Here is an 18,303-nt window from a genome sequence, read left to right as displayed (position 1 = left end):
GAGTTTGGTGTGCTGTTCTTCAGGTTCTTTTGCATGCTCAGAAAGAATACCATGAGATAGACCTGTGGCATTGCTGTAAAAATTCTTGCTGTAGCAATCTTTTATATGTATACCATGAGATTGCCGACAGAAAATGCATTAAGGACTCACTTCTTCCTTTTGCTTATGTTACACTTTTATTTGCTGCAAACTTGTACAAAGCATGGGTGCAACTTTGTTGTTGGCTTTCTAAGAGTGTACTGTACTCCATATGTCAAAAGTGAGATTTAGGTTCAACACAATTTTGTGGCTTTAGTTTTAGTGGCAGGATGTAAATCTTGTTAGTCTTGGTGCTTAAATCTGCACTAATTCCATGCCAGACATATCTCGGTTTCCTTCTGGGTGAAGTGAATGCTCCACTTCAGTAAATGTAACTTGATGATGTAACTCTTGCAGCTTTGTGAGCTGTTAAGCAGAGGTGTTAAGCTGCTGTCTCCCCCAAAGCCATAGGAAGCATGACAGGAACTAGTCAGTACAAGCAGATGGTGATTACTTGACATAGAGCCACAAAAAGGGTTCATAACAGGTCTATAAACCCAGTTCTTGGTCAGTTTTACTTACCTGCATTAAGATGGTTACAGTGTCTGTGCTTTTCATGGAAGTTGATCATATATTTTTAGTATACTTCAATCTGCCTACTATGAAAATGGCATTAGCGATTTGCATTTTGGAAGTCACAGGAAGGGATAAGCTGAGAGGAAATAAATAATGTGATATGTTGTATTTTAACTTCATTGGGGAAAAGGCCTCAAAAGGCTAGAAAGAAGATATGTAATATTTGTATGTTTCCATTAATATTTTGAAAAAAACAAAAGCCTGTTATCTGTAGTTGTAGGAAGCTAAAATAAAGCTAATGACAAAGATTTCTAATACTAGTTGATCATGTTGACAACATAGCTAGCATTTCTAAATAGTTTCATACAAGTCCTAAACAGTGTTACATGGTAACTTTTTCACAATAGAAACTCTTCTTATTTTTATTTATTAAAAAGCTTTTCATTGCTATAATCAGAATGGCAAATCAAAGTACAGTGGAGACTGCAGACCAAGAATTCTGTTCCACAGCTATTTGCTGTGGGTTTGTAATTTGTCTGACCTTTTCAAAAAATGAGATCTATGTATGCTAAGTAATCAGTTAAAAACATATCAATCAAATAGATGGTCTAGCCTGCATGCATCATCACTCATCTATCTACTACATCCTCACCTGTGATAAAATAAGGTTTCAGAAATCCTTGAGTCTGTAAACTGGACAATATTCAATGAGTGTTAATGTTTTTTGAAAGAAGGAGGAAATTACTAGTGGACTAAATGAGCTGGTTTCAGATGAATGATCAGAGGCAATTTTTTTTCTTCTGTTTTTTACCTCATATATGAAACAATAGATATAGTCTCCCTCCTCTTCAACCCCTCTAAAAATGTTACAGATGTCACATAAAAAAGCTTTGGATAATCAACAGCTGTATTATACTGAACTACAACATACAAAATATTTTATATAAGAACTACTCAAAATAGCAAATATTGATATACGTTACTCACAATTTAGATATTTGTTTAATATTACAGCTGCAAATACACTGTTGTGCTGGAAAATTCACTGTTGTGTTTAGGGCTCACACTGCTTTATCCCTTGCTGTCATTGCTGACATTCTTTGTTAGCACTTTCCACTAGTGCCCCTTTTTTGAGATTGTTGCTGACAGTTTTGAAGGACAATAATTGAAATTGCTTTTATAGGAATGATGTTTAATAAATAATTGTTTTTAATTTCTTTGGTGGGACCAAAGAATGTCCTTAGGAGAGTCTGATGCTGTGAAGAATTTTTGCCTTTTTAAGTATGAGTTACTTGGCTGTGCTGTGCCCAGCTATGGAAAGAACCTTAAACACTGCACTGGCCTTCTTTAGATTCCTTTACTCCTGAAAATGCTGGACTGGCTTAAAGTTTCTTAGGTTATGTGGAAATGTCTATACATACTAGAAGACTGGATATGCTCTAGTAAGACCTGGTAGCTTGACATTTTCTAAAATGTAAGTGATTGCTATTGACCTAGTATAAAATTTCCTTCAGGTGGGGATCTGTCATGCCATACTGTCCTGGAAAAGTGTTTTGATTCAATAGTGCGCATTTACTGAACCCTGCATGATGTGCAAACAGCAATGTTGATCAAATACAATCAAGCTGTTCCTGTATAAACCATGTATAGTGCAAATGTATCACAAGAACCTTTCCTGGATCCTCGGAGTAGCACACTCAGCTCATACCCCGCTGACATGAGCAGACAAAATCAGCGTTTCCGTACAGGGTCTGAGTTTCCTTGAAGAAGAAAACGTAGAAGCACAACTGAAGCTATAGCTGAGGGTCGTGTTTCTTCAGAGAACTGGATTACTAAAGCCACAGAGCATGTTGAATATTGGATTTAGAGGGTTGCCTCCCCACCTCATACTAAGCTTGTGAGGTGTGTAAACCTTTTCACATGGACAAATGCACAGTTGGGGATTTAGTCAAGCACCAAGTTGAAGTGAGGAATGTCTCTCAAATGATGAGAAATAAGGATGTAATGATGCAGAAAGCACAATTAGTGTTTATTCTTACTGATTTAATCAACATTTACTTTAGACCATCTTGATAAACTAGACACTTCAAGCATTTTGGAGTGCAGTGAAAACAGTTTTGCTGCACAATAATGGTTATTTGAATAGAAAGTACTTTTTATACCTCATAACTCTGCAGACTTGATCTGAAAAGAATTTTCTACATTTCTCTTATGTTAATTTACCAACCTATTTTTTAACCCTTTGGATAACTTTACAGTGGTATTGTTTGCTGTGTAGAGTGTGTATACAGCCCTAGTAGTGATATAGGAACTTTTTAAAAAATGACTTGTGTGTGTTTCGTAAAATATGCTTTATTTTAAAATTAGGGCTTCCTGTTGCAGCTGTTCCAGGAGCTCTGAGTCCTTTGGCTATTCCAAATGCTGCTGCTGCAGCTGCAGCTGCTGCTGCTGGCCGTGTGGGAATGCCTGGAGTTTCAGCTGGTGGCAATACAGTCCTCCTGGTTAGCAATTTAAATGAAGAGGTAAGTGAAATAATTTTACTTTGCTTTCCCTCCCTCTTTAGTCACACTTCATTTGTCAATATTTTATAATTTCTTTGCATTTGGCCTCTTATATTTGGATTATAAGCTCAAAGTATTTTTGCTGTTTTTTTAATAATCCCCAGTTTATTTTAAAGCCATTGTTAAATACATTTTTGTTCCTAGGTAGCTAACAACCTAAAGTATCCTTTGACAGTCAGCTACCATTTTTTTTTCTAAGAAAAATTTGGTAACTTCTTTATGTTTGAATACCAACTATTCTTTCCTTTGTAACTGTAATCATGTAAACTAGAATTTCTGTTTTGTTTTTAATTGTTTGCTGTTTCATTTCATGCTTGTATCTCACATTTTTGAGTCTTAATTTATGTGAACTACTCTAACACATTTTTCTTTGAAGGTTCTCCCAAAGATCTTGACGAGGCACTCTTCCAGTCTCTCTTAGTAATTTTTTTTTCTTTGCAGTTACTCATTTGTCTTAAAAATAAAAAAGTGGTGGCAAAGCATTTTCACCTTAACTGTATCTTTCTTGCTAACTCTGAAATCTAGAGGGATTAATTTAGTTTTGCATTTTTACTGTCCTTTACTTTTATTTTGATGGCTGTGAACGCTGGTATGAAATGTGGGAAGTTTGTATCAGTCTAGCTGTTCCATTTTTAACTGGCCTCTGTCACTGTAAATCATTGAGCTTTTTTTATCATCTAGTACTATTTTGTCATCCACAGTCTTGCATGTAAAAATGTTTCAGATCAGAGTGCCATTTTGAAAGATATTTTGCCTGCATTTCATAACCAGCCATGCTTACGCAGTTAAAGTTTTAAAATTTAAATTTCTATTGCATGCTTTTTTTAATTTATTTTCATGTTGAGATGAAATGCTGTAGTTTACTCTTGATATGAATGTACTTTACCCATATTTGTCTTGGGTGACTACATTTTACTCAGTTTTTCTCGTACAGTACATAAACCAACCATTTTCTGACCAAATTCCTACATTTCCTATGTACTGACCTATATTTTATTTTTTTTTGTTCCCCACTTCCTTATTTTTTTTTCTTCTGCATTGCTGTATTCCCTCCCCCATTTCATCCTTTTCCCTGTGTGTTCAACTTCCCTTTCCTTGTCTTTACCCAAATTCCCGTGCCCTTCCCTGTCTTACCCTTCTCCTCGTCTTTGTCTGCGTTCCCTGTCTCCATTCCCTATGTTCATGCTTCTGTGCTTGAACAAAATGTTCCTCGGACCAACTTGCCCCAATTAACCGCCTTGAAACCATGATCCATGACCACCTCACCATTCTGCGGGAACCACCCTTCGTTATGGATGATCTGTTCATCTCCGCTCTTCCTCGACTCTTCTCTCTTCTTGTCTTACGCTGCTTGCTCTTCTCTCCTTCTAAAGATGGTTACGCCCCAAAGTCTGTTTACCCTCTTCGGTATGTTATTGTTAGCACTATACTTTTATTATTGATTTGGTTTTGTTTTTATGGTTTTTGTTTGGTTGTTTTTTTTTTTTTTTTGTTTCACTTTAATTCTTATTTGTAGCTAGCACTTTGGCTTAAAGTTGAATAGTAAATCTTTTGCTATTTTTCTTTTGCTGTTTAAATCTCTCCATAGACACAGATTTTCTTTTAATGCATGCTAATATATTTTGCATGGTCTTTAATTTTATATCATTCACATAGCTTTGAGGGTTTATCAGAAATTATTCTTTTCAAAATTCACTATTCAAAATCTTTATCTCCTTTATTCATTTGTGAGTGTGTTGAGTTTGAGCGAGTGATCTTGTTGCTGTCTGAATGTTCCATTGATATGTCAAAATATATTACTTAGGTGGTTGGCTTTAAAATGAACTTTTTCTTTTGGGTTACTTTTGACTTTAAAAAGGTGTTTACGGTGATGTGCAGCGTGTGAAGATTTTATACAATAAGAAAGATAGTGCTCTTATACAGATGGCTGATGGAAACCAGTCCCAGCTGGGTAAGATTAGTTTTCTGTTTATATTCCTATTAGTCTAAGTACTTGGAAATTAGGCTGTGTAAGATCAGGTGAACTAAATGTGTTTATATTTGTTAGTCTGTCTCTTATCTTGGTTATCCACCAGATCCAAAATTTGTTGCGTGCAGTTGTGTTCCAGAAGGTCTGCACTTAAATGAATACCCTAAATGGATTCAACAGCTGAATCAAATATGATGATCCCTGAATAAAATTAAATATTGACAAAGAGTCTGCAGACCTAGTTCTTGATTCTAGTCCTTTAGCACACTGACCCTTTGATTTGCTTGAGTGCTTTTCTTCTTTGCATGTGTGATGTACCACAAGCTATTGAAAAGTAGCAGTCAGTTGAGTAAACTTGTCTTTTTCAGCCATGAGCCATCTTAATGGACAAAAAATGTATGGAAAGATCATTCGGGTTACCCTTTCTAAACATCAGACAGTACAACTACCTCGAGAGGGACTGGATGACCAAGGGCTGACTAAAGATTTTGGTAATTCACCTTTGCACCGCTTCAAGAAACCTGGTTCCAAAAACTTCCAAAATATATTTCCTCCTTCTGCAACACTTCATCTGTCCAATATTCCGTAAGTGTTCACTGTCAGCAATCTGATAATATTTCTGTGAATCACAGCACTCTGAACTGACTAATGATTTCCCACTTACGCTGATTTTCTTCCTCTCTGTAGACCATCAGTAGCAGAAGAGGATCTACGCACATTGTTTGCTAACACTGGAGGCACTGTGAAAGCATTTAAATTTTTTCAGTAAGTACCTTTTCTGCACATAGCTCTAAAAAAAAAAAGAATTTTGCAGCACATCTTAAGAAAAAGTATATATCAAATTGCAAACATTAGGAGCAACCCTGTAGTGTTCAAGTTCCTAATTCCATTATTTTGTTTCAGAAGAGATCACAAGATGGCGCTTCTTCAGATGTCAACAGTAGAAGAAGCTATTCAGGCTTTGATTGATCTTCACAATTACAATCTGGGAGAAAGTCACCATCTGAGAGTCTCTTTCTCTAAGTCAACTATTTAAAAAGGCAGATAGAGAATGAAGGTGTATTGCATTGTTTGGTGTTGTCACCTTTTGACTGTTCAGGAAAGTGGGGACCAGAGTTTGTCTTCTGTTTTTTTTATTTTTTCATGCTGTTACCATTCCTTGATTGTTTTAAAAAAATAATTAAAAAAAGGCAGTGATCTTAACTGCTTTTCAAGTGTTCAACTGTTGTTTAGGTAAACCATTGTTTTGTTTAAAAGATTTCAAGTTAATACGACATTTTTTCAACTTAGTTGACGTACGTGCCTTAAAAAGGAAAATTAGTACTGCTGGAATTGCATAACTAGTAAAAAGCAAATTTGGTTGTCTGGGGCACTTTGTTACATGATAATTTAAATATGTTTAGGCAGGGGTGTGTAAAAAGGTTAAGTTTTTGTTTTCTCCTGCTTGATAGATTTCTTTATCTGCTGGCTTATCACTTATTTCCTTTTTAATTGGATAAAATGCATTATGCTGAAAGAGTAAAATGATTTTATTTGATTTTTGCTACTTTTTGCTATGTGTTCTTTTTTAAAGAAAGCCTTTTGTATTTCATTGTTCTGGTCTAGATTCAGTTATGAATGTAGGCATTAGTTAAAATTAAAAAGGTACAGAATATTAATTTCTTAAAGGACAAAAAGTGACTTCTGTGACTTTGAGCCCTACGTGAAAAGCATTGTGGAATCTTAACCTTTTTGTACACACTCTTGTGGGATGTATCATATAAATGTCAGCACTAAGTAATGTCTTGTTTGTGGCTGAATATTTTTCGTAGATGTTTTTGAAGTTGACATGACTTACGTGCATTTCAATATATATTGCCATCTTTAGTTTGTAATTAAGATATGGAATATGGTTGTGGATTTCTGAGCATGTACAGACTGGTCAAGCTAGTTCAGGAAATGGTGCATGTATTTTTCAATGATGAAGAAAGTTTGCTGCAGATACTTGCAGGAAATTTTGTGGCAGTTTTCTAAAACTGACAACCAGGTGGGACCAAAGTTTATGTGCCTTTAGTCTTAATTTACCTTGCATTGTAATATTCAGTTTTAATAAATCTCTTCAAAATATTTTGTATTTAGAAATTGATCTGACTTTACTATAAACATGGCTCAGAATCTGCAGATCCAGTTAATTTGAAAGCAGTTCACTGACAGTCTGAACTGTTACCTTGATTCTGTTTAAATGACCAATACTTTTTGAAATTGATGTACTTAGTTTCAAGATTCATAGATTCTGTTATCTATGTAGAAAAAAAAGGTCATGTATATTTTCTATTAGTTGAGTTTTTACATCTTTAGAATTGTAAAATTCAGTATAGTTTGGAAGTGGCACAATTAAAAATTAATTTTCTAACAAAGTTGGGAGGTTTGATGGTTGTTTAATTTCATTTTGTGTGTACTCTGCTTACCTCTGTAGCATGCTCAATAAACACTTCTGTAGCTCTGTATTCACCTTTTCTGTCTTTCTCTGCTGCTTTCTATCTCTTCTCTTCTTTGTTTTCCACTTCTACTGTGCTTCTAAATTCATGTTATTCTCTGCCAGGGTGGGAAAAGCATAACATTAAAAACTACTATTTATGGCTTTTTACCATAAATCTGATGCTGTGAAAAATACCAACTCTTTATATTCAGATAGTGACCCCTTTGCAGGCATATGTGCAAATTAAACATTTCCCACCCTGTTATAACTTACTGCTTTGAAGACATAACCTTTATTGTAGTTTGTTAGCTCTCTCTTTCTATCTTTTTAGTTTTTAAGCAGATTTATGCACTAATAGATCTCTCAGGTTTGCCATGCTCTCTTGCTGCAAGTTTCATCTTTCATTTTTTTTGTGTGTGCTAAAGATTTTCTACTAATCATACAGTACACTCATGGGTGCAAGTAACAAAGGATTTCACATGAGATCCGTGGACCATACATGTTTGAGAACAGGATGCTTCACCTTTTCAGAGTCATGGGTTCAAATGAATATTAGAACAGTTTGGGCACTTCAGTAGTTTTCCTGTATATTACTTTGAACTGTTTGTTGTGGGGGTTTTTTCCCTTTCAGTTAGAAATAGGATTTTACACAGTTGCCATTTAAGAGTAACTGAATGATCCTGGAGCATTCACTTAAGCTGTCAGCATTCAAATCAAAGCATTTTTCAGTCACTTTCCAGTACAACCACTGTAGGTACATTGATGTCAGAATACTTTGTGAACTGATGTCTTCCTTTGGGTGGCTTTCAAATCGGTAAATAGCTCTCAGCTTTTGAAGGTCATGGTATAATGTAGGGGCTTGCATTAGTCTTAATACGTTAAATAAAATGCATTTTATCAGAATTACACCCAATATATGATTTAAGTCATACTCCAGGTAATGCAGTGATCACCCAATCTGAAGTGCTGATAGAATCCTATTCATCCATACTCTAAGTTTGGGAATCAGCATCTTTTTCCAATTTGAGCACCCAAACGCACAGATGTGACTATTTCCAGTGATTTAAGCAGTAGTTAAGGGTCTGACTGAGCTGATCTGTTACATTTTTCATCTGTACAATATGATGTCCCATATTTTTCTAAAATAAAAGTGTGTCAGATTTCCTTTTGTGTATCAGAATGTGCTTGCGTGTTTCAACTAGAAATGTGACTTGAAATTTGCCATTCTGTGTGTTCAGCTTGTGCTGAAATGTTTCCACTCCAAAACATGTATCAGATAGCATATACAGTGATTGCCATATGTGTAATTTTGAAATAACTGTAAACATCTGCACTGTCTGATTGTGTACAAATACAGGGGTTTATAAAAGGGTAGCTTACATTCTTCTTGCCTGGCTTGTTTCCTTAAAAAGAAGTTTCTATACTTTTCTCATTTTGAAAATTTCTGTGGCAAAAACCTCAAGGGAAAGAGTATATATTGGCTTTGACTTATTATAAATTCAGCAGCTTTTATTACAAGGTTATATTTGTATCAGCCAAAATTAAAAGTAATGACAGTCATAATTGTCATGAAAGCATATTTTATTAATCTGAAGAAAATCACTGTTCAGTTATGGATACTTAGTCTTTAAAGTGGTATCTCTTCAGAAAATACAGACTTAGTAATGTCCTAACTCCTAGAACTTTCAAAAACTTCTTTTTCATGAGATGGTAATGCATTTTGTATAGTAATTTGTACATTTTTGTTGTTATAAAATGTAAATAAGTTTCTGTATTTTTAGCTCTTCAGAATGTGAAAAGCATCACTTTTATTAAAATTTTACTAAAAATAAGATTCATGAATAACTTCTTACACTCCATGGAATGTGAGTTTTCAGATTGTTAGTAAAACTTTACCATAGGCATGGTGATTTTCCAAACTCAATTTCATATTTTTAAAATAATTCTGGTATTTTGTCAGAGGGCAGTTGCTGATTTTTATTTCTTCATGAGTTGTTACATTTTTCACTGGTGAAGCAATGAAATTGGTTGGAGAAGTCCAAAAACTATCTTTGATCAGATAATGTTGAGTGGCAAATACAGTATGTAAGTGAAATGAACCAAAACCTTATAGCATTCTAACTATAAACTGGGGGAAAACTTCAAAGCTAAGTGGATACACTTAAAAGTATTTCTGTATATTGTGATTTAACATGTTACAAAAGGTGCCTTTGCCCTGCAGGAATAACAGTTCACACAACTATTTGTAGCTTGCCGTTTTTAATGTTTTATATTAAGAATTAGTTTCATAAGCCATTTTACAAAAGCAGTTTATTTGATTCTTTATAAGTTTCCTTATGTTTTCTAGTATCTTAAAGCACGACAAGATTACTAAGGTCCTGCTGTCTGCAGGATTTAAGGCACTGTGATTTCAAACTCTAGTTTGCTCCAGATAATTTGTCTAATTCTGTGCTTAGATAACATGTACGTCTGTCAAAACATTAGGAAAAAAAATTCTGGATTTTTTTTTGCCAACAAGAATATAAATCCACCAGTCCCGTCTCAAGAAATGGTTTTCCTAATATCAGATGTGTTACAGTGAGCAAGACTGCTCAAAAGGTGTGACTGTGTTACATAGGGATGAGGCTGAAGTCCTTGTTCTGTTCCAGACTCTGAGACAACCTGAAATTCAGTTTTGCTGAGGTGAACAAATTTTCTCTTAAATAATCAGGCAGAATACCCTGTGTCTTGTAGTCCTGCTGTGGGTAGAATGGGAGAATAGATATAGATACAGATATATAAGGACATCTGCAATATTTCTTACCTTCCTGGTTTCTTGGGGAGCTGAGCAGCTGCAGCCTGCTAGTGTGATTCCAGCCACAGAGAGGATAGGAAGAAAGAAAGAATGATTTTTTTTTTTTGCAACTATAGGATTTGGCATGGTATTTTCTACTTAATGGGCCTTAGTGAAGTTAGTCAGTCAGTAGGTTGCAGTAACCTTAACTATAGAGAATGATAAACCATTAATTATCCTGTTGGTGCATTGGCTTGCTAGAACCAGTGACAAAGTTCCTGCCTTGCTGTGGAATTAGAGGCCACAATAATGCAGGTTTAAAGAATTTCTTTACCTTGCTTTTTCCTTTAATGTAAGCATTTATTTAGTATCACATAATCTGAGTATTTCAAGGTTTGAAATTAGTGCATGTGTTTGGTCTTTGAGGATGGTTAACAAAATGAGATTGGTGAGTTCCTGCTTCACTTTAAAAAAATTACTGCTTGCTATATCGGTTGTTTTCTGAGTTGAGTGGATTTTCCTCTGATCAACAAACTAAATTTGGAAGAGGGTTACATTGCTTTGTTTTTTCCTTTTCAAATTTTACAGCATGTGACATTTAAAATCTGTTCTTTCTTGGTTAGTGCTGCAGGCAGGCAGCAAAGGAAAAGTTGAGAACTTTTTTCCTTGGGAGAAATGTGAATTAAATGCAGATTGATTTAAATGTCTCAAAAAACTTAGCTGAAACTAGCACTCCTATTATGGAAGAGTTCTGCATGTTTTATGAGCTTTAGCCTGGTTTCATTAGGAAATGAGGCATGTGTAATCTCTGTGTGAAGGTCCTGTTCCCAAGATAACCCCTGTCCCTTCCTTGTCACTCCTGTACCCTTTGGTGGCCTTCCTGGCAGGCAGAGGGAATGAAGGTCTCCAGTAGCAAGGCATTTGTTTCTAGCCTTATGATTAGTTGGCTTGCTAGGTCCAAGTCCTTACTTTCAGTAAGGAGTAAGTACTTTCAGTCCTACAGGCAAGGGAAGGGAAGATCAAGTGCCTTGTCTTTTGCTGAGACTTCTCAAAGAGGCCGAGACCTCATTCTCTCCCTCTTGATGGGCAGCAGCTTCAGAGGTAGCTGGCATGGTGGAGCCTGGGGATGCTGGGTACAGGACAGAGAAGTGAAAGGGAAGGGATATTTTGCAGGAGGAGCAGAGTATTGGGCAGAGGAGTGTTGAGGGTGTTTCAGTAGCTTGCTTTCAGTTGCCTCGTGTAAATAGATGTGAAAAATTATTGACAAGGTGAGACATATTGACTGAATAATTCTGTTAGGGTTTTTTTACAAACTAGTCTGAAAAAAAGTAGTCCAGCTTGTGAAGTAAGTGTGATGGATTTTCACTTCAGCTCAACAGGTACAGGGGTGTCAGAGCTTAGCACTTGCCTGCAGACTGCTGTGGAAGATGGTTTTCTTAGGATGAGTACTTATCATCCCTGGAAGCCAGCAAGACTGAAAGCCTGAAGCCTCTAGCCCTAGGTTAGGCTACATGTCAGGGTAGTTTAGGATGATTGACACTGATGGCTGGCCAAAGAGCTCGATAAAGTGAGCTAGTGGGATCCAGGAAGAGATTTGTTAGAGGAGTCATCAAGTGACACGCAGGGACTGGCATTTTTTGATGAAAAATAGAAGCTGTAAAATTTCTGACTGTATTCCATGGCAGAGTACAGCAGTGTCCTTTGGGCTAACCCTATTCCCCCTAGTTCCTTAATGCCTGGGGCTTATCTCTGACAGCATCAACACTCTTTGAAGATCTCAGTTGTGCAGCTGAAATCATGCTGGACTAGTCTGTTCTGAAGCAGGAAAGGTTTCTTGGCAGCTGCATCTGACAGGCACCAGTGATTTGTTGTGTGTGGTGGGATACTGGCCTTTCCACGTTAAAACACTGGCAATCCTCAGCTAGTAAAGAGTCCTGGTGCTGTGTCAACAAAATACTCCTTTCATCACGCTGTGCTTTGTTGTCTAAACATTAACCTTCAGGTATTGACTCCGATAATTTGAGTAAGCTTTTTGTGAACAACGTTTATCTTTAAGGGAGATTTTCCTTTTTTCCTCTCTTTTTAGAGAGAGGGAGATTTTCCTGTTGATTATAGAAAATAAACTAGAAGTTGCCATTTTCCAATTCCTAAGCAAATTTTGGTTGACCTCAACAATTTGGATCAGAAGTGTGTGTAACTTATTTAAACTCTGATGGCAGTAGTCACACATCCTCAGTCTGTATCATTGCTCCTAGACTCCATGGAAAACATGATCTTGACCTAAATCTTCTGCAACAATTAAAAAGTCTGCTTTTGTTTTTGGAAAGTGGTCATTTTCAAGTTCCTCTTAGATGGAAGATGGAGCTAAACCTCATCTTCTTTTAAGTGTAGTTACATTAAAATACCTGGTTAATAGTAGATAACCTCTTCCTATTGGTAGCTCTTCACTCAAAACAGGTCTTATAAACAGAGGTGTTTGTGGTGCCATTGTGTTACAATTGAAAAATTTGTTCTTTTAATTAGACAATGGTAACACCAAGCACTTCTGCACTGCTGTGGGTGAACTCTAAATGGGTCTCTTCCTGCAGGTGACATACCTTGCTTGAGTACATGTACAGCAAGTTTTGGTCCACCAAGGGATGTGCTCTCAGTTTTGGCAATGGAGGAATTGCCGCATCACCACCCATTACTGATGGCAAGTGACTGGAGTTGCTCAGCAAAACTGAAGTCTGCAGAGTGCAAGTGATCTTGCTAACAGATCAATATTAACATTTATTTGCAATTTTCTTAAGGATACCTGGAAATCTTTAAAAGTAGTTTGCTTTTCAAAGCAAACAGGTAAGGTGTCTGAACTTTTTTCACAGGAATGTAGACTGTTGGTTTGTATAAGCTATGATCTATAAATTTTTGCACAGATCTTCTGAATAGGTTGCCCTAAGGAAAGCGATTCTACATTTCATTTAATTTCTAATTCCAGCTTTTGCAAATCTTGAGCCAGTTGAAAACTTGTATTTTTACTGATTTGAAATAATCAAATAATCAATAACCCTTTCATACACTTCCTTTTTCAGTCCACAGCAGCTTCCTCAGTTTCTAAAGATGGGAATTCTGTAAAACATAGCTTTTTTTCCAGGGTGATTTCAAACAACATACATTACATACAACATCAAACAACATACATTACATACTCCTGCATAGCTAAAGAAAGACAAGAAGATTCTTCCTATGCTGGGAGCGGTTATTCAGTTGCCTTCTTGGCTTAGAACTGCATGGGAAGCTTCCAGAGAGATGTACTGGAAAGGAAATACATTGTGCTTTGGTGTACCTGGACAGCAGTACAAACCCTAAGCTTCCCTCAGTGAGCCCTCACACTTGAAGCAAAACCTGGTTATGTGCTGCAGCTGTTAGATTCCTTGGAATTCAGGCCTTGCAGATTCAGTGTTCATGGAGCTTCTCAGCACTTCTGAGATCCTTAGGTAACAATAGCAGGTTGCATCTGCGATTTCAGAACTTCTGGGGTGAGTACTGTAGTGAGATTAGGGCTCTCTGCACTTCAGGCTCTTGGATTAAGACAATGAATAGCCCTAGAAAAATCTGGGAACTCTTCAGTCTGTTTTGAGAAAGTTCCCTCATAAGAAGTCACTAGATATTGAAAGTTATATTCATTTCAGCTTCACTTAGGATTTAACAACATTCTTGAATCCTGAGTAACCAACATCCTTGTAACACTCCAAGAGAAGCTCTTAAAATGCAGGTGGTTTTTTAAAATATTATTGGAACTTAATGTTATGCTCTGAATTATGCTTTTGTAATTAAAAAGTTACATTTTTCAGTCCCCTATTTTGTATTTCTGTAGTAAATGTTACTTAGGTTTATTTTAGCAGAATTTAATAATAGTCAATGTAGAAGTTGGTGAACTTGCAGGAGGATTACCACTTGGAACAATAGGCATTCGTTTTCTGTGCTGGAAAAAACAAGCCCAGGCTTCTGGCACTTAGAAGGAGGTATCTAGGCAACTGCTACTGCATGCCAAGATCCTCTCTTGTGCAGACATCTGCCCTGCCAAAACCATGTTCCTGGGGAGAAGAGAAAGTTCATCCAGATGTAGTGACTGAGTATGCAAAGAAAATGAAACTGAGGACAAATCCTGTAAATACTGAACTGCTACACAGGAACTTCAGCTCCCTAGAGATGAGACAAGTGGCCGAAAGCTTCCTCTGCCCACACCATGTGAAAGTGGCTACTGCAGGGCACCTGTCCTGAACTTGTATCCTCTCACAGCTGGTTTCAGCCTATATCCTTGCACTCCTTTTCACAAGATTGCTTTTTCTTCCTTTCCCAATTTCAAAAATGAATTTGCAAGTTTTTAAGTGTTTTAGGATTTTTTTAAATCTGTCAAGCGGTGCTATGCAGATGAGCTGTGTGTTGCTGTGAAGCCAGGTGTGATTCACTTAAAACTGGAAATAATGTAAGGCACTGAATGTAGCTGAGACTTCACTTTCACAGATTAATAATTGTCACAAATAGAGCTCTGATCTTTGGGCTGCCTTAATCTATAGTACAAAATCTCCTGTTGAGTAAGTATGTATACATCAAGTTGCCTTTCTCTGTCAGGGAACAGAATGCCTATTTGCCACCACTCTATTGTTCAGAAACGTTAACAACTCCTTCTACTGATAAAGAGCTGATGTTTTTAACTGGCTGATTTATATGAGTTATCAGGTTTGTTACAGACTTCCTCATTCTTCTGTGTTTGGCAATTTTAGAAGCGTTAAAGTGTCAAAATATCTTACAATTGTTAGCGTTTAAGCACCTTCTTTTGCAATCATTTCAAGATGGAACTGTTACAAGTTTCAAATATTTTGGATGTCAGCTTTGTTCCAAATTTGGTTTTAAGATACTTCATGCTTGTAAAATTGCAACTGGATTTTAAAAGTCTAACATGTACAGCTGCCTGATCCCTTGTACAAAATGTGATGAAAGACTTAGCAACACTTTAAATATATTGGTACTAATAATGTAACCTATTTCTCTCTCCTATCCCTTGGCTAACATGGCTGTCAAGGAGAGGAGGTGCCAAAAGCTCCTCTTGCAGTGCAAGAAGTAGCCAGGAATCGTCCAGGAGGTGCTTTCACTTTACAGCTGGGCTGTTCTAAAGGCTTGCTGCTATTCAAGGGATTAGTTCTGCTCCTGCCATTCTTGCTTGGGGTCTTCTGGCAGCTCTGGTGCCTGTCTTCTTGCCCTTCATCTGCATGATTCAACCTGCTAAACTGACAGCATCCCTACCAAAATAGTCAAACATCTGCCTTGTCTTCTCCTTCTCCGCTTTTGGTATTGGTTTTTGCCCTTTGGTGGACTGAACCTGGTCACGGAATGCTTACAGAAATATTAGAGGAGATGGAGCATACTTCTAGGAGGAGAGGGGAAAACAACTCTGCCTGCTTCAACTGAAGTCAGAGATCAGCTAAAATGTAACAAAATCTCATATTTAGAACATTTTAGCTGATACAGCTGTTGCAGCCCTAAAGGCTGGAACTGTCACAGATTTTAGATACAGGTGGAAATACTGAGTTACTCTAGGACTTCAGATAATAAACACCTTGATATTTATTTACCTAAGTGCCCATATGAATATTTTTCGTTTCTAGACACTAATAATTACTTAAATACTGTGTATTACACAGAGTTGTAACATAAATTAACATAACACATCACTTTACAACATCATCTTATGAAATGGTCTGCCACACACTGCCAAATAAGTGCATTACATCAACTTCGTGGCCTATGTGAAATGTTTTTAAACTTCTTAATATTTTTTCCTTCAGTGAAAAAGGAAAGAATACTTGTAATTATGGATTAATGAGCTCTGGAATGCTGTTTATTTTGCCTGGGTTTTTGGGGGGTTGTGCTTTTTTCCCCTCCTTTTGCCTATCATGCCTCTTTTTTTGAGTTTCTGTCATTGCTGCTTTAGGTCCAAGCAGGATTCACCAGGCACAGCTCTTTTGAAATCTCTGGTTATTATCTGGGTGAGATTTTCCTGTCCTGTTTCCAGACATGCTCTTTTGAAACAATGTGTTAGTTCCTTGTTAATCATGCTAAGAATTAAGTTTGCTTTTAAATGACGGAATTGGGCTGACATTTATGCCATAAGTTTCTTAAAGCAAAGCTTCTCTTTGACTTTGAGGTGTCAGATATGTTGTAAAGGCCGTAAGAATTCTCAAATAAAGACTTCTGATTTTTGCCTCATCACATATAAGAGGAGAAAGACAAAAAAAAAAAAGGTGCTTCATGAGCCAGGATTTTACTGCTTTATGGTGACAGATAATGGTAATATTTACTACTTATGAGCCATGCACATAAATCTACATATTTATGTAGTAATGAATACAGTAAAATATTGTGGCATTTCTACTTAGAACATAATTGCCATGTATATTAACATGGATCTGGATGTCATAGAAAGTGAGCCAAAAATAAAGGTGTTTTACCAAATTGATTCAGTGCTATGGGATTATTTTAAGAAGCTATAATAAGGGAGGTTCTTGAGAAATAGACTGAAATATTTCTGTTTATATGTAATGACAATGTAAAGGTGATAAGCAGTGTCATTCTTACAGCTGATTACATGCTGCAAAGGTAGCTGTAGATTAGTTCTTGTACTAAATTTCTGGAGTGTATAAATAGCTCTGTTCTTTAGAGGCAAAACAGATAGAAAATTGAACTGAAAACTGAAAAAGTTCTGCTAGGCTTGGTTTACTCTTTTCTAAAACTTTGCACCTCTTTTTCCCCTTGCTCGATCATGTCTCCTTTTCCATTTTCAATTTATCTCAGCCTAGATACACCAAACCTTAAATGACATTAATGTTTTTCTTTTCTCTACCTTAACACCTGCCTATCATCCATCGCGCCACCTGCCCCAGGTTTGGAGCATTTGCATTGTTTACATTGATTGGTTTTGAAAGCTGCTCTCCTGCTCTGTTCTCCATCCAGCATTGCATCCTTGTACCTTATTCCCCTGATGCTGCTGCCTCCTCGTCCTCTGTGCACCACCCTTCCCTGTGAGTGATCCCCACGCTCTCTCTTTGGGCTCCCTTTGCTGGTTGGAGGTGTAAAGGTGCTGTGGCAAACCCAGCACCCAAATGCTGTTGTTGGCCCTCTGCAGGTGTCAGCACGCTGGGAACTCCTGGGTTAGGGCGTAGTTTCAGGAATGCCTTGTCTTCTCCAGCCACAGCTGACCTTGGGAGGACTTAATGATTGTAAACCTGAGCACAGAGAGTGCTGCCTGGTGATGAACCATCTTCATCCTTCATGTCCTGTGACCTCACCAGAGACTGTGCAATGGGGCACTTGAGCAAGACCTGTTGTCTGTTCAGAGCATCACAAGGCTTACAGCAAGATGTCCAGGTAACAGTGACGGTCCTTATGCTGAAATGAGGGGTGGGGATGTTGAGGATATGTTTTCTATGGATGTATGTACAGGTTGAAATCAGACTTGAAATCTTGCTGGATAGTTATAATGGTGGTAGCAGAGCTTCTAAACACATGCCAGATCTTTCCATTTTATTGATGTGCAAAGCAAAATGCACATCAGTTTTTTAAAGGTGTTTTTAAGGTTCTGACCCAGTCCCTTTCCATCTGTATGGGTCTGTTTCTCAGGAAAGATACTTATGAGATATGGCAGAATTGATAGTTAGTGTGGGTTTTTTAGATCACAAAATCTACTGCTGTACTAAAGGAAGGGCTAGTAATGAGAAAGGATCAATTGACAAGAGAAAGGGTGATTGCTAGTGTTGAGCAGGGAAAATGTACGTGCTACTCTCAGGGTTTTCTTAAAACAGTTTCTTTCAGCATGTTCTTTAATGACCTTGAAGGTGAGGTTAATTTGATATTGATCCGATTAACAAATGTAAAATCTGGTAAATAAAAGCAATTAATTGAAAATGGT

At 37.0% G+C, this 18,303-nt stretch overlaps 1 protein-coding gene across 9 annotated transcripts in view; it reads left to right on the top strand.

The window, feature by feature from the left end:
* The window catches only part of PTBP2 (polypyrimidine tract binding protein 2), a 153,998-nt gene extending 144,584 nt beyond the window's left edge, over positions 1-9,414 (top strand). For 6 of the 9 annotated variants that reach the window (XM_054285552.1, XM_054285556.1, XM_054285554.1 and 3 more), the window contains 6 exons: positions 2,962-3,116; positions 4,529-4,562; positions 5,014-5,106; positions 5,493-5,709; positions 5,812-5,889; positions 6,028-9,414. In XM_054285552.1, the coding sequence (XP_054141527.1) occupies positions 2,962-3,116; positions 4,529-4,562; positions 5,014-5,106; positions 5,493-5,709; positions 5,812-5,889; positions 6,028-6,160 (710 nt within the window). In that variant the 3' untranslated portion in view covers positions 6,161-9,414. The remainder of the gene's footprint in view (positions 1-2,961; positions 3,117-4,528; positions 4,563-5,013; positions 5,107-5,492; positions 5,710-5,811; positions 5,890-6,027) is intronic. The other 3 variants (XM_054285551.1, XM_054285550.1, XM_054285549.1) reach the window with 3 other exon arrangements.
* Positions 9,415-18,303: the final 8,889 nt, after the last annotated feature.

This window comes from Melozone crissalis, unplaced genomic scaffold, assembly GCF_028551555.1.
Source record: "Melozone crissalis strain CALT ecotype California unplaced genomic scaffold, PUWL_Pcris_2 ptg000045l_1, whole genome shotgun sequence".
NCBI lineage: Eukaryota > Metazoa > Chordata > Aves > Passeriformes > Passerellidae > Melozone > Melozone crissalis.
Note: the sequence above shows the minus strand (reverse complement) of the source record. Positions and strands in the feature narration are given on the sequence as shown.